This window comes from Grus americana, chromosome 3, assembly GCF_028858705.1.
Source record: "Grus americana isolate bGruAme1 chromosome 3, bGruAme1.mat, whole genome shotgun sequence".
NCBI classification, from domain to species: Eukaryota; Metazoa; Chordata; class Aves; order Gruiformes; family Gruidae; genus Grus; species Grus americana.
Window position 1 is genome coordinate 29,445,373 of NC_072854.1, and position 15,521 is coordinate 29,460,893.

The following is a 15,521-nucleotide window of genomic DNA, read 5'->3' on the forward strand; positions in this document are numbered from 1 at the left end:
TTGTAAACACTTTCATTCACCAGTGTGATCTTAAACACTGGAGGAGATTTACAATCTGCAAGAAACACAATGCAAGCAACTTTTTACTAAATTAAATGTGAAAGGAAATTTATCAGACTAGGGCTTGAATGTTGGCTGCTTGCACACAAAACTGAAAAGCCAGAGCTCAATAACCAGACTCAGTTTAAATTATAGAGGTCCCTTTATGTACAGCTTAAAACCCCAAAATCACTTGGGAGATTGAGTCAAGCTGCCTACGTAGACATAAACTATGTTCCAAATTGTTACATATTGATGACATGCATTGCTAAATATTTCCTGTTTTCTGTTTTAGTAGTGACTAAATTCTTGTTTCAGGCAAGTTCACCTCCCTGAGATGAAAGTCAGGGGGGCATTTAATTCCTCAAATCAACAGTGTTTGGTTATGTGACAAATGCTCACCTGCACACCCACAAAGCAGCACAGAGAGACAATGGCAGGTGGGGGAACTCAATTAATACCCTGCCTCAGCTACTCCCAACCATATCCTAGGAGCCATCAGCCCACCACGTGTCCATCCACACAATCCCAGAGGAGCACAGAGCCCAAAGGCAGGTGGGAACACAAATTAAGGATTCAGAGGAAGGGACATCCTGACTGGACCCCTCCCAGGGCTGTCCCAGGAGACCCATGGCCCCAGTGTCCAGGTGTGATGCCCACCACAACGAGTCAATGCTGGAACACATTTTGGACAGAGGGATGTAACTGCCATGGGGTATGGGACACATTACAGGATGCAGGTGAAGAGCATTTTGGAATAGCACAGGACTTATGGATGTTTAAGGGAGGAACCAAAGGCGAGGACGAGCGAATTAGGTGATTTGGGGAGGAAGAAGTGTGGAAAAGTAGAGGAATACAGGGACAAAAAAGGGTCAGTCACATGTAAAAAGTTGGCTGGTCAGTATGCTTGTCTGGCTGTGTCCTTCACCTGACCAGCGCAGCCTGTCCTCTCTTCTAACTTACATTATCATCTCTTGTCCCCCTTGGCACATTATGCCTTAGCTATGTAGCTTCTCGAGAGACATTTCAATACATATGGTCATCTAGTGATAAAAGCAAGGAAAGATGTGTAGTGAGAGATAATGCATTTTACTATATATATATTTGGAAAAATGGACATGCTTTTAGGAGGTTTTTCTTGATGCCTGAAACAAGCATAACATAACTAAGATAAACTCAGAGCAATTGTTTCCAGCCTGCTTACGCTGCAGTATGCTCCATCTGCTTCAGAAATGGAAGAAAAGTCCTTGTTAGTCCCTGGAACTTGTCTGTTTTTCCATATTTATACAGGTTTCTCTAATAGAAGTTACTATTTGTCCTTAAAATTTTGGGTCATTTCTCATATATACGGTAGCCTTATAGTTTTTTCCCTTCTAGAATGTTGTACATTCCCCATAAAATGATGTATTTTTAACTTGTAATGCCAAGCGTTTTGGGTTTGATGGTTTGGGGTTTTTTTTGGTTTTTTTTTTTTTTTTCATTTAATAGTAACAATAGTTTTACTCTGACTTTTTCTTACATATTTGTAGAGATTTATGTTGGTTTTAGTGTGACTTCCAACTCTAACAAATGGCAACTGGAGCTCTGATATGGGCAAGACCTGTAGCAGTGAGCTCATTTGTAGCTCTGTCCACATCTTTATTTATCCTTACTTTGCCTTTTGTAAATAATCTGTATTAGTAGGAGCAGCAATGCTAGCATGAAATCTGCAGGTCCGTTTGGTACATTTAACATATTCATTTTATCAAATAATCATTGTAACATCTTGCACATTTCTTCTTGATGAAGACCAACTATTATTTGACAAGCATTTAGGAGAAACAAGCTTTGCTTCAGTGTTTCATACACAAAGTAGCATGCACTTGGTTACTAATCATGATAGTAGAGACAATATTATTCTGTACCTTAAATGGCAGATGATTTGTTAAAAATGTGTGTGCTTAGACTTTAAATTTTATGGACCACTTCTTTCTAATAAATTTATTATCTGGACCACTCATTTTGTTATAGTAAACAATTAAATTTTACATTGTAAAATTGTTCTATTATTGTAATTAAGCAATCCAACACCTCGCCGAATGTATGGCTTTGATGCTGTTAGGGCTATCCCTAAGGCTGCACCCAGCCTTCACGGCATTGTGGCTCTGTTTCTCCCCTTCTTGTTCAGTTTTAGCTTATGTGATAAAAAGGCCTTTTGCGGCTCATTTTAAGTTGCAATGCAAAGTTCAGCTTAACAAGACTTCATAGAATCATAGAATCATAGAATGGTTTGGGTTGGAAGGGACCTCAAAAATCATCTAGTTCCAACCCCCCTGCCATGGGCAGGGACACCCTCCACTAGATCAGGTTGCCCAAAGCCCCATCCAGCCTGGCCTTGAACACTTCCAGGGAGGGGGCATCCACAGCTTATGTCTATGCTCAGTTTTTTTCTATTCCTTCTAAACTCTTAAGACACAGATCAATAAAATATTTTTTCATATTTCAGTAACTTTTTCTGTTATAGGCTTATTGACCCTGGAAGATTTATACTCTGTCCTACAAAGCTGAGTGTTCTTCCCTGTTTTTTTGCTTACAGTGATGATACAGAGTTTTCCCTTTCCACTCAATAAAATTTCATTCTTTGTGTGCTTTCAAAACCTTCAGCTCTGTAGTCTAATCAAACTAATGAATTTGTGTACTTTCTCTTAATTTAGACTCTCTCAATTTTTATTCAGACTCTCAATTCAGAGGCAGCTAAGTACAAAGAGTTGTGGAAGAGCCTCATCGAACTACTACAGGGAAAAAGCATTAGATGATAGTCAGTGTTGACAAATGTAAATTGAGGTAGATTACAGAAACAGTCTTAGCCTTAGATACAGAATGATGGGCTCTGAACTTGCCATCAGCATTCAAAGAAAGAGGTGTTAGGAGTTTTAATAAGCAGTGTCATGTAAACATCAGTGTTCTCATAAAAGGAAATAGAATGGTTTAGAAAAGGACAGAGAGTAAAACAGAAAAGTGTCAAACCCCACTGTATAAAGCAGTGGCATTATCACACCTTGAATATTGCAGTCACCTCTGGACCCTCATTTTAAGGAGGATGCAGTTGAACTGAGAAGGAACAAAGAAAGGCAGCCTGAATGACTAAAGACGCAGCATGGTGTCCCAAAAATGATTGAATCAACTTGGAGTATTCAGAAATAATTTTGGGAGGGTTATAATAAAGATATATATATAAAATCAGGAAAGGCATGGAGAAGGTGAACAGGCAAATATTCAGGGAACAACACTGAAACACCTGCTCTAACACAGAAGCCTGAGGCATTAATGGCATTAGCAATTGGCACATGTAAGCAAACAAATGGAAGTACTTCTGTGCAAGCTGTATACTTATGCTCTGGAGCTCTTTGCCACAGGATGTTGTATATCAAGTTTACACGGACTCGAAGACCAGTTAGAGAAGGTCATGGAAGAAAAGAAATCTGTCAAGGGCTAACCTAGATACCAACCCCAACCCAATGTCAAGTTAAGAAAGATTACCAAGGAAGTATCATAACATTTCACACACTTGCCTATGTATTTGCCTTTGGCTGTCAATGATCAGGGTTAGATGAAAAAATGGATAAAATATAAACATTCATCTACTGAAAATTTTGGAACTTTCTTCTAACTAAAATTTTAAATAAGAGGTAAAGATGTATATGATATGAAGAAAGAGACAATGTAGACTTTGATCTGACCTGAACATTGCTTAATATTTATTTTAAAAGGCATTTCATATGCACTGCTGAATCAGCTCAGTTATTTTCTATATGCATATTTTTCAATCATTACTTCTTGCTACATTGAGTGTTAGGGGAAGAGAAGACCTTAGATGTTCACACACAGGAATTTCTGACCTAGAACAATCATTATAATCAATGCTTGAGGAATAAAAGCCCTTCATTTGATAATGTTAGTTAAAATGACCTATTTACTTAGCTTTATTAATTTCCCTTCATCCTGTCTCCTATTTCGTGGCAAAGCATTTGGTAAATTTTGATTTGTTCCTCTTTTTAACCTGAGAAATGAATCAAATTTTAACACCTGGTAGTATTTTTACAATCCAGAAAGCATTGTTTATACACTCATTTTATTTACAAAATGTATAAAGTAATGCTTCTCTAAGTAGAGGTAAAATCAAACTACAGGAGAAATTAATTTCTCCAAAGGCCCTCTCAGTCAAATCTCTCTCTTACCTTTTCTCCAGGTAAATTACCAAAACATCAGACACTACCTGGTGTTTCCTAGCTTGTCTACTCTCAGGTTCTTTGATCCCTCTGTCTCCCTTTCTCTGGCTGACAATTTTATGAAACAGCATGCGGGCAGCGTGCTCGGCTCAGACATTCTTCGCTTGTGACTGGATTTTGGGCTGTGCTTGTAGGTGGCGAGATGGTCACTTTCAGCGTTCAAAGCATTTGACTTGTTTCCTACCACAGCTTCTGTGAATGATAGAAGCTATGACCAATGCATGAAGAATACGGTTCTTACCATCACTGCAGAGGATGCCAGATCTTCCGTATGGACAAAGGCAAACAGCATCTCGCTTGGACTTTGGAAAACACGTAGCTCCATTTCCACATGGATTTTCATTACAAGTCGCAAACTGGCAGAGTTTTCCGGAGTAGAGTTTAGGGCATTCACAAAACCAATTTTCTGCATCACTGACAAATTTAAATTAAAAACAAAAAAAATATGTGTAAGTACCAAAACACACTTAAAAGAACAGGATCTGTTTTATACTCAGAGAAAATCAATGACGTTTAATTTATGGTTGTAATATATTTCTTTGTTTTTACTCTCTAAACCTTCCTTTTTTTGCTTGTGTACCTGCCATTATAGATGCCACAATACTTTATGGGTGACTTGAGCTGACAGCTTCTTTTGGGTTTAATTTTATATTTTAATTTATCTTTCCTTTCATGGTAATATATGTGACTTTTCTAATGTCTCACTAGTTATTTGTGCTGCTTCTTTCATAACATAGTCGAACTAACTGCTACAGAAAAACAGCTCTTCTATTATGTATGAAAAAAGGAAAGAAAGTGAACACAAAAAAATGTAAAGTTACTAGTTTACTTTGCAAATGGAAACATCATTTGTACATTCAGGTATTACCTATAGCTTGTGACAACACAGTAGGGTGTAAAGAAAAACTGAAATATGAATACTTACAGTAGTTATTATATTGAAATTGAACCAGAATAAACAGGTAGTATCTCTACTTTCATGCATCTTATGTTCTTAATCTTGGAAGGAACATTAGAGCAGGCAAGGGAAAAAATAAGTTGTAATCAGTCTTGAGGGGTGATAAAAACAAATGTTTAGAAATGTATATATTGTTCGTATGAGTTATCTTTTTTTAAGTATCTAAAGATAGCACGATGGCAGATATGGTAGGAGAACCAAAATCAGATAGGAAAAGCAGGAGTGTAAGACATTCCCATCTATCGTTTATTACAAATGTAATTTCATTAAAGGTCTTATTTGATTTGCCCCTTGTTTTATTACTGCAATTAGATGACAGCTAGCTAGGTCAGTTCATGTGATTACTACACATCCTTGGTACTGAACAGAAACATGTCTGTCTTATACTTGATAAGGTCACATGTGCCTGTGGGTGTGAATGCAGAAGAAATGACGTGAGCTGGATCAAACCGCAGCCATTAGGTTTTTCCTGATAATAGCATAATCATTAGGATGTTCAGTGATAAAATGTCAAATAGATAGATGTGATTTCTAAAAATCTGTTCACTGCTTATAATATCCATGCAATCAGGCTGGAGAAAATAATCTGGAGCTGAGAGAACTCCTGCATTTTTTAAAAGAGGGAAATAAGTAAGTCTTGTGACAGTCTCTGTGCATAGCAGCTGATTAGTGTGTTTCTAAACTGACCACCCGCAGCTCTGGGGAGCGAGGATCTCAGCTGGAGAGTCTACCAGAATGAATCTCATGAATAATGCCTCCAGACACCTTGGCAAAAGAAAATTGCTATCAGCGGCAATAATAAATTTCTGTGTGTAGCCTATTCTATTTATAGATCTGCTGCAGACACCAGGAGAGGAATGTAAATGAGATACTGGATTGCTTTCGTTTGTGCAGCATCAAGAAGCGTGCTTTTAAAGGTTTTAATATCATCATTACACAGTTCAGCTAATTAAAAAAGCAACAATAAACTGAATTCTTCCTGGAAATCTACGATTGATGATGATGATCTCTAAAACTACTTATCAAATGTGTTTCTGCTTGCTTATAGAAGACAGATCACTGCTGCTGACTGCCAAGATACAGAGACTTCAGTCTTCACCTTTAAAAACAGTTTTCATACATTCTTCTATTGAACTGTATATGTCAACATTGGTCATTTCTTTTTATAGTCTTATTTGTCATATTGTGGAGAAGATTAAAAATAACAGGTTTCATAAGAAATTGTGAGAAGTTTATTGTTATCAATGAGCAACGTTCTCATATTTCACTATTGATGCCATAAAATCCTAATAACAAAGAAGAGTGATTCCCAATGAGGCAAAGAAAACAATTTTTTAAAAGTTCTGCAAAATAATACAAAGCTTGAAAATATAATAGCTAACCACACAGAAAAAAAAAAAAATCACAGCCAATTCACAAGAATTAGTGTACTGAAAAACAAAGTCCCAAATGACTTATTATTCTCGCTCAAAGCAGTCTGTCACTGTGCTTAGTTAAGAAGAGGACAAGGTCTCTCATATTCTGCTAAATTAATCTCAGCTGCAAGAAACAAAAATGCTTGAATGGCCAGAGAATTTTCTCCTCTCAAGTAGGTTTCACAATTTCATGATATCCAGCTATCCTTTATAAATGCAAGACGCAAATGAAAAGGGGCAGCAAATCAGAACGGTAATATCTTTTGCCTACGCTGTGCACCTGTGAATGGCTCCAAGAAAAAGTCATTGGATAATCACATACACAAGCTGAAGAAAGTGAATAATGTGTGAAATAAACATGCATAGAAATATTGTAGAAAAGGAGTGGAAGACACAAGGACAGTACTCTTAGAGCACCATCACGTCCCGTCATCAGCCTTATGATATGTGAGGAAAAAGGTGTAGGGAAGATGAACCGTTCGACTTTCTTATAATGTTCCTTGAAATGGTAAGGGACACATGTTTAATTACCATTTCCTATGTTAAAATATTCCTTCTATATTTGGTCTAGACATTAAATTGGAAAGAAAGTCATCAAGAAGCATTTGCGTGGTATGACATGATATTGGTAATTCAATAATACAAATTCTTCTCCTTGAATCAGTACATCAGTGACCTGATTTAATGAAATCAAAGTTTTGTATAAGATTGACACCTTTGGGATGCCTGTGCTGGCTTTGGCTGGGGTAGAGTTAATTTTCTTCATAGTAGCTATTACAGAGCTATGGTTTGGATTTGTGCTGAAATCAATGTTGATACTACAGGGATGTTTTCGTTCCTGCTGAGCAGTGCTTACACAGAGCCAAGGCCTTTTCTGCTCCTCACACCACCCCACCAGTGAGGAGGCTGGGGGTGCACAAGGAGTTGGGAGGGGACACGGCCAGGACAGCTGGCCCCAACTGACCAAAGGGATATTCCATACCATATGATGTCACGCTCAGTATATAAAACTGGGGGAAGAAGAAGGAAGAGGGGGAATGTTGGCACTGTTTTCTCACTTTTATCCTTCCAATTCTCTCCCCCATCCCGCTGCAGGGGGAGTGAGTGAGCGGCTGCGTGGTGCTTAGCTGCTGGCTGGGGTTGAACCACCATAATGCCAACATAGGTTTTGATAACTTATGTTTTTAAAATATTGCGCAATGCAGAGAAGACTGGATTGTAACACATTAATAACACAATCACAACTGTATATAATCACAGTTTTTTACTTTTAAACTAATTCCTTTTTAAAAAGAATATATTATAATCCCTCTGTACAATGTGTCATAGACCACATTTGTATTCTAGTGATACAGTGGTGTGGTTCTCCAAAGCATAGTATAATTTTCTAATATGCCTGTGCTTTTTCCACCTCTAAAGTGGGAATGCTATGCTCTGTGATCCCCACTGAAAACACTGCACATGCCATTTGTGTAGTCAGATGTGAGAGGGCTTCTCTGAAAGGATGCGCACTCAACTCTCTGTAGTCAGGACAGTGACTGAAAATGTCAAAAACTACATGTCCCAGTGGGTTCAATATTTAACTACACAAATTCTTTTAGGGGTCTCACTATATTATCTGGGACAAAACTATGGAAGTTGGAGGGAACAACCTCCTAAGCTTCTGCAGTTAATAAATAGTAGATGTAATTCAGTTTATTTTAAAGTTATTGCTATTACTTTTTTCCTAGTGCCATTTTGTTTTAAAATACTGGAAACTCAAAGGAGCATCATACTTTATAAGTTTAAACTTTAAGTTGAATTACACTTCATGCAAAGACTCGTTACATCTCTTTCTATAAAATACCAGGATAAAGTAAAGGTGATTAGGATCTTCCTTTGAAAGCTTTGTGTAATAGTCAAATCCACAGAAACTCGTTGCAGCCAGAAGGATAACCTTATATCATCAATAATCTTAGAAATATCAAAGGACAATATATGAAGGCGGCATTTCTTCCTTGTGCACAGCAGGAGTTTTTCTAGTATATAATATATCTGCCAATCTTTCCTTGTATTATACAGCTCCAAAAAATCAATTCAGCTTTCCTGCTGCTTTAGTACTTTCACTCAGGTTTCCTCAATTATGGCATCTTCTCTAGATCTGAGTGCTTTTGTTAGCTTTAGTGTTTTGAATCCTTTTTTCCCCTATCAGGAAATATTATTCTGCAAGCTCTAGTGATTCACTTTAAATTTCCTTTCCTTTTACTGAAAGCACTTTCTAAACTGCTTCTCTTCATATAAACAACCACTGACAGACTCTCTTTAAACCAAGTTTAAATCACTTGTGAACTAAATTGGTTCTGAAAACTCCTAGGGAAAATATTTCCAGATTGGTTGGGTGCACTCATGGAAAAAAGCTTTTGCTTTAAATTTTCTTTGAGGCAGGCTTATATTCAGAGTTATACTGGTTCTAGCACGGACTAAACAGGAGCACACAATTAAATGATACTTCCAAATGCTTTGATCTAGGTTAAAAATACTGGATTGGGAAGGTTCCAATTCCACTTCAAAAAGGAGAACAGGAATGATGAAAAGGTTCCAGCACCTCACTTGCCTGCTGACAATATACAAGAAAAAGGCTATTGCATACAAAATGATTCAGCTCAAACAGAAAATTAATTAATTTATAGGACCCAACTAAGAAATTTGATTAAATAGATACTCAATCCATCCCAGTCAGACAACAATGAGCATCTGCTCAATCTTATAATTAAGCATATGTATATGAGTTTCCTTCAACAAAAACCCACTCCTGAAACAACATGTAAACCTTAGAAAGTTCACTGGAGTTGTGTTTGAGTTAGTGATGGCTTGGGAAGGACAGAATTTGGTTCATGGAAATGATGAAGGAGGAAGAGCTCTTGCTTATTGGCAGAATATCTATTTCAGACCTTCAAAGATATCATTATTTTCAGGAATTTATGATTGTTAAAAATTATTTTAAAATGTTCTCATTCAAATATCTAACACAGTACTAACTTTTCAGGATCATGAAGTCTCTTCTGGAGTCTTTTATAAAGCCTCTTTAACCTCCATTTTCCACTCAGATGGTGAATATGTAGGTGATTCTCCATGACATGAAGGATACGCATCCATTAACTAATACGATGCATAAAAAGTCCTGTCCTGTAATGTGACAATTATGAGCATTCCTATCACACAAGAGGATACACAATTGTGGTATCAAGCACTTCTGAACACGTAACACTTAATGGTTGATGGATAAAGATCCCTCAGGAAAAAAGTACAGCAAGCCATGGTTGGTGGGAACAATTTATATGGGCAACAATCCGTTCCCTGGCCACATCTAGGAAGAGAAATAACGGTCTGTCACACCGGGCCCATTGCAAGGGCTGTAATTAGCTCTGACGCTACTCCTTTTCCCAATCTCCTCAGTCTTTTCAGTTAATTTTATATTTTCTTTTTCCTTGTGATGTATGGGAAAATTAGTAAATAGATGTTATCATCTGCTACAATGTATTTACAAAAATGAAATGCAAAATTTTAAGAAAGTGTTGAAAGGCTATGATTTTGATAATAAAAAAATAGCACTTTATGGAACATGGCCAAGGAAGCACATAAACGATTTCAACAGCATAAGGTAGAAGCCAGATTTCCACCTCTCACTGAATTCACATGCTGCCTAACTCCTGTTTGTCCTTTGAAAATTTCTCATAATTCCTTATGACAGAAAATTTCCAATTTCTCCCAGCAATCCCTAGAGCCCTAAGCAGCCTTTACTTCTATATATCTACAATTTGCAGTAGAACTTGTGAGCACCATATATAAAGCAGTAACGCTGAACATTGATATGCAGCATATTCAGACTGGAGAAAAGGCGGCTCCGGGGAGACCTTATAGCAGCCTTCCAGTACCTGAAGGGGCCTACAGGAAAGCTGGAGAGGGACTGTTTATCACGGAGTGTAGTGACAGGACAAGGGGTAATGGGTTTAAGCTGAAGGAGGGTCGATTTAGATTAGATATTAGAAAGAAATTCTTTACTGTGAGGGTGGTGAGGCCCTGGAACAGGTTGCCCAGAGAGGTTGTGGAGGCCCCATCCCTGGAAGTGTTCAAGGCCAGGTTGGATGGGGCTTTGGGCAATGTGGTCTAGTGGAGGGTGTCCCTGCCCATGGCAGGGGGGTTGGAACTAGGTGATCTTTGAGGTCCCTTCCAACCCTAACCATTCTATGGTTCTACGATTCTATGATATTGCTTGTTGCATTGTTTTCATTAAAGATGCATTGTATACTATTACTCATTTCTGTTAGAATTTTAAAATGATCTTTTAGCACAGAAACATTAATTACTTCAATGTTAGATTAATTTATAGGTTGCAGAACTGTGTAACTTAGTAACCTCCAAGATTTCAAAGTCTCCTCACAGAGCAACTGTAGTTAGCTACACTGATCATGAGGACATGGATAACAACAAAATTGAAGAACAAAATCTTGAATAGTTTGTAAAATAACAGCATTTACTCTAAATTCACAACATAATAATTTTGAACTATAATGACTATAATCTAAGTCCAGAACCGTCTACTGTGGAAAGAGAAAGAAAGTTTGTCTAAATCTAGGTGTTTGTTATATTTTCCTCTCTTTCTCAGTTTCTTCCTAACAATTTTTTTCTGTTTCTAGAACAGGTTTTTTTTAATTTATGTATTCATTATTTTAAACTTTCATAGATGAAAACTCTTCCTATCCTATTCTGAATGCAATTTATTGAAAAAAACTTCATAACCACTTCTCTATTGCATTGTCACTAGTTCTATCCATTTGCAACTCTAATAATCAGTGGCTTAGCATTTCCTTCATATCTATTTAGCACCCACTACCCTTTGTATTTTAAAAGCATTCTAAATCATAAGGAGTTGATCATCAGTATTTTCTTGTAAGCTTGGTCTATGTACAAGGCAAGAAGCCAGGAATCTCTCAGAACACACATAGAAGGGCAAGTTAGGCTTTGAACTTGCACGGCATCATCACCTTCCCCACAGTGATTTGCTTTGTTTTAATCCTAGGTAACATCCCAGCTCCTTCTAGTTTCAACTCAAATTCTGAACTTTCTGTTTCTAGCTCAACAAAATGGAGATCATTTTACCATACACGTGTAACATAGTGTAATATTCACATTCAAACATTTATGTTTATAAAATATGTAAAATGAAATGCACCCTAAGCTATGAATAAAACCAGCAAAATGAAAACCTGACAACAGCATGAGACAAGGTAAACCACAGCTGCTTTGAACTGACATCATCTTTACCATTCACTTTGGATACTCCCTGTCCTAACAATCCTGCAAATGCCACAAGAGATAAATTCTGAATGAATGAACTTCATGGAGGAGAATCGGAATTGAACCTTTCTCACATCTTTCCGCATTAGGTCTGCACCCTATTTTTCTCAGTGATTGCCAAAAGAAAATTTGCACCTTATTTGTTAATTTCTTCATGAAAACATAAAACTAGGTGCACTGCTTTTTCTCTGGACAGCTAACATTAATAAGAAAGTCATATCTCTCCACTTTGCCTATTCAAAGCTTGCATATAGTTTCTCATTTTTTAATTTTATTTATTGTCTATCCATGGGCCTTGGGAGCTTGCTGGTTTTTTCTGATTCTTTAAGCTGACACAGGAGAAGATAATATTCCTCCCTACAAACCATGCCTCGAAGCAGTAAGCATTCATGGACAGATATTCTCTGTGTTTGCAGAGTGGCTAGTGAAATGTAGCCCCGTGTTCCTTCTGCCTATGCATTACAGCAAATATGATTGAATAACATAAACTAATATATATTGAAAAATGTACTTTTCTTGTACCATATCATGGTAGAATTAATATATTAAAAATGCACCACTGACCTAATCAGTAAAGATGGCAGTGCAGGACACTTCCTGGACTTTTACACATTCTTTGAAAGAGTGTAACTGGAGATATAAGTAAAAGTCATTTGCCTACAGAAAATACTTTTTCAAGCTCCTGGTCAAAGGAAGTTAATGACTATATATACAGCATAGGAGGCTGTAGCCTCTTAAACATCCTAGGAATGTTGTGTGGGCTGAGTTCATTTCTATTAACATCTAATCTAAACCTATTATGCAGCCTGAGGTCGTATATGAATGACAAAAGCAATTGCACTTACTGTATTTTCTACAAATTTAGTGCTTATGAAAGGTGGTAGGTAGCAGAAATTCTCTGGTTGGCATAAACTAGATAATGTAAGTTTCCTTACCAATGACCAAGGTAATTTCTCTGCCTCAGAAGGTAATTCACACCTCTGTGCCTTTTCAATCTGTGGTTTCTTTGACTGACAAAAGCTTTAACCCCAATATAGATAACTCCTAGAGAATTGAAATAAGACTCTGGGAAGTTCCCAAAGAGCTTTGTACAGCCCTCAGACTAGAACATCATCAGTCACATGATGTTTGAAGAACACTGATTTTCAGGAATCACCTCACATATACTGGGAGATAAAGTCTAGCGCTAATTCTTATCTCAGCCCAGCAGTGCTGTTTCATCACTGGAGATATAGCTACTAACACAGTAAACATGGAATGTGTGCTGCTGAAATTCAGTAAAAAAATTGAAATGTAACCACCCTAGATCTCTGTGGTTCTTAGAACAAAAATAGTAAAATAGGCCTCCCTCAGCCATTGCACTCTCAAGTTGCATGTAGTATAAAGACTTCCCACAACAAAATACCATTTTTTTGATTTCCAAAAGAAAAAGTGTCTTAAAGCTTCTGGGTGTCTATCATCTGTCTGTCCCTTTCTTCCCATCTCTTTGAGATTCACTTACTTCCCCATTGTAGTCCAGATATCTTCCTCTACTGTCAGGAACAAGAGAGGAGAAGAAAGCCACAGCACTGTCTTCTTGTGCATCCTTTGTCTGGGGTGCCACCAGCTCTCAGAAGGAATAAGAAATCCCTGCAGCACAGGATTTCTGTTTATACATTAACTGAACTATAGGAGGTTAAGGAAAATTTCATAGATTCCCTTTGCCCGTGGCTCCATCTGAATATCTACAATTAATTCAGACTAAGTTATTTCTTTAAATGATAAAGATAGGTCACAAAAACTGAAAATAAAAAGCAGTTAGGATCATAAGTGTGTTTGAAGCACCTGTGTATCACAGTTTTCTCCTACTACAAATTGAAGATAATGTATAGGACACTGCACAAACCTTTTACAAAGACTAATTGCTTAAGCTTGCATAACTCTTTGAACATGCGAAGGGCAAGAGAAACGCTGAATGCTATAACTACTGACAACATTGACTGAAGTCAAAAGTTAGCAATTACTGTGTGCTTTCAATTTTTTCACAATATAGTCTTTATCACTAGCTTGAGTTGTTCTGTCTTCTAGGTTAACCTTTTACTTTGATTGCTGCCTCAGCTCTGAATTTCACACATTCCTGGATGATGGCTGTGACTTATGAAGGATATAAGATGCCCTAAAAACTGTGAAATCAAATGCTATAAAACTAGAGTGTTGGCATTTTTCAAACGTGCAAGAACCGTAACTGTTAGAGTTGTTCCATTGTTGAAAATTAACATGGTTGGGTGACACACCAGGCTAAACTAATGCAAAATGCAACAGAAAAAGTCTGGTTTGCAGCTGACCTTTATAATTGGTACAAAAGGCCATTTGCATTCCATTTTCTCAGAGAGACCTATCTTAAAATGCTATGAGATTAGTCAAATAAGCCAGGTAGTCTGACTTATTTGCAGCAAAAGGTAAATGACTATCTTGAAAAAGTAAATTATAGGAGAATTTATGTTAGAGGAAAACTGTTGCATCACAGCATCATTAGCTGCATTGTTGTTTGCTTCCAGACTTTCTTCAGAGAAATAAGTCAGTTCCTCTTCCTTCGTATCACGAAGCTGATCCATTTCTTTACATTTATACAGAAGAATAACAGCAAGTTATTCTGTCAGTCTGGCTCTACAGAGTCTGGCTCTCTTATCTTGCAAACTTCAGGGAAATGGAAATAAGCTGTTCTTCTAAATAAGACACTTGAACTTACAAATGAATGACTAAAGTAACCCAAATTCAGACGGGAAGTACATATGTAATCATTTACATTTAATCATAGCAGTGTTCAGAGTAGTTTTGTGGAAAAAGCAGACATATAATTTTACACTATTTTCTGGATATAGGGTGTTTATATGGTTTAGTAAGACAGTGTCTGTGACAATATTAACCTTTGAATGTAAATGAGCTTCTTCATGTCTTCTGAACATTTTTTATTTTCCAGTGTACATCAATATGAAGTCTATCCATTTAAAATGAAAGTACTGGAACAATTACTAATAACAATCTGATATTACACAGTTTCATTCTAATGTCTGAATATTTTACAGATATGGCTGTTCGCTGCTGGGTGGAATGAGTGGTGCTTCAGTCTCTAACATATGCTGTACTCTTCTGACAGGCTTCTGCACCACTGATTTAGTAGCAAGGATGGTGATTTGAAAGATCTATTGATATTTTTGCCATAAAGTTTCAAGGCTATGTCTACACAGCAGAATGAGGAGATCATGGAAGTAGAATTAGACATATTCGACTTAGCTTCAATCTGATTAGCGGTGTTCCCACCGGCAGTGAAAACATGGTGGGATGTTTCATCCTGACTGCTAATCCTTCAAGGAAAGCAGGGCTTTTATTCAGCTTACTAGCATGTATTGATATTACTACTCATTCTGTCTTCATGAAAACTACCTTAGTTGTGCCTTTTCTACAACCATTACGTCTTTATTTTGCCTTATAGGCATGCCCTCTGTGTATCCATAGAAACAAGAA

General features: G+C 37.2%; 1 protein-coding gene across 1 annotated transcript in view; it reads right to left on the minus strand.

The window, feature by feature from the left end:
* The window catches only part of EYS (eyes shut homolog), a 916,770-nt gene that overhangs the window by 54,705 nt on the left and 846,544 nt on the right, over positions 1-15,521 (minus strand). The window contains exon 42 of the mRNA XM_054819879.1: positions 4,549-4,721. Within this exon, the coding sequence (XP_054675854.1) occupies positions 4,549-4,721 (173 nt within the window). The remainder of the gene's footprint in view (positions 1-4,548; positions 4,722-15,521) is intronic.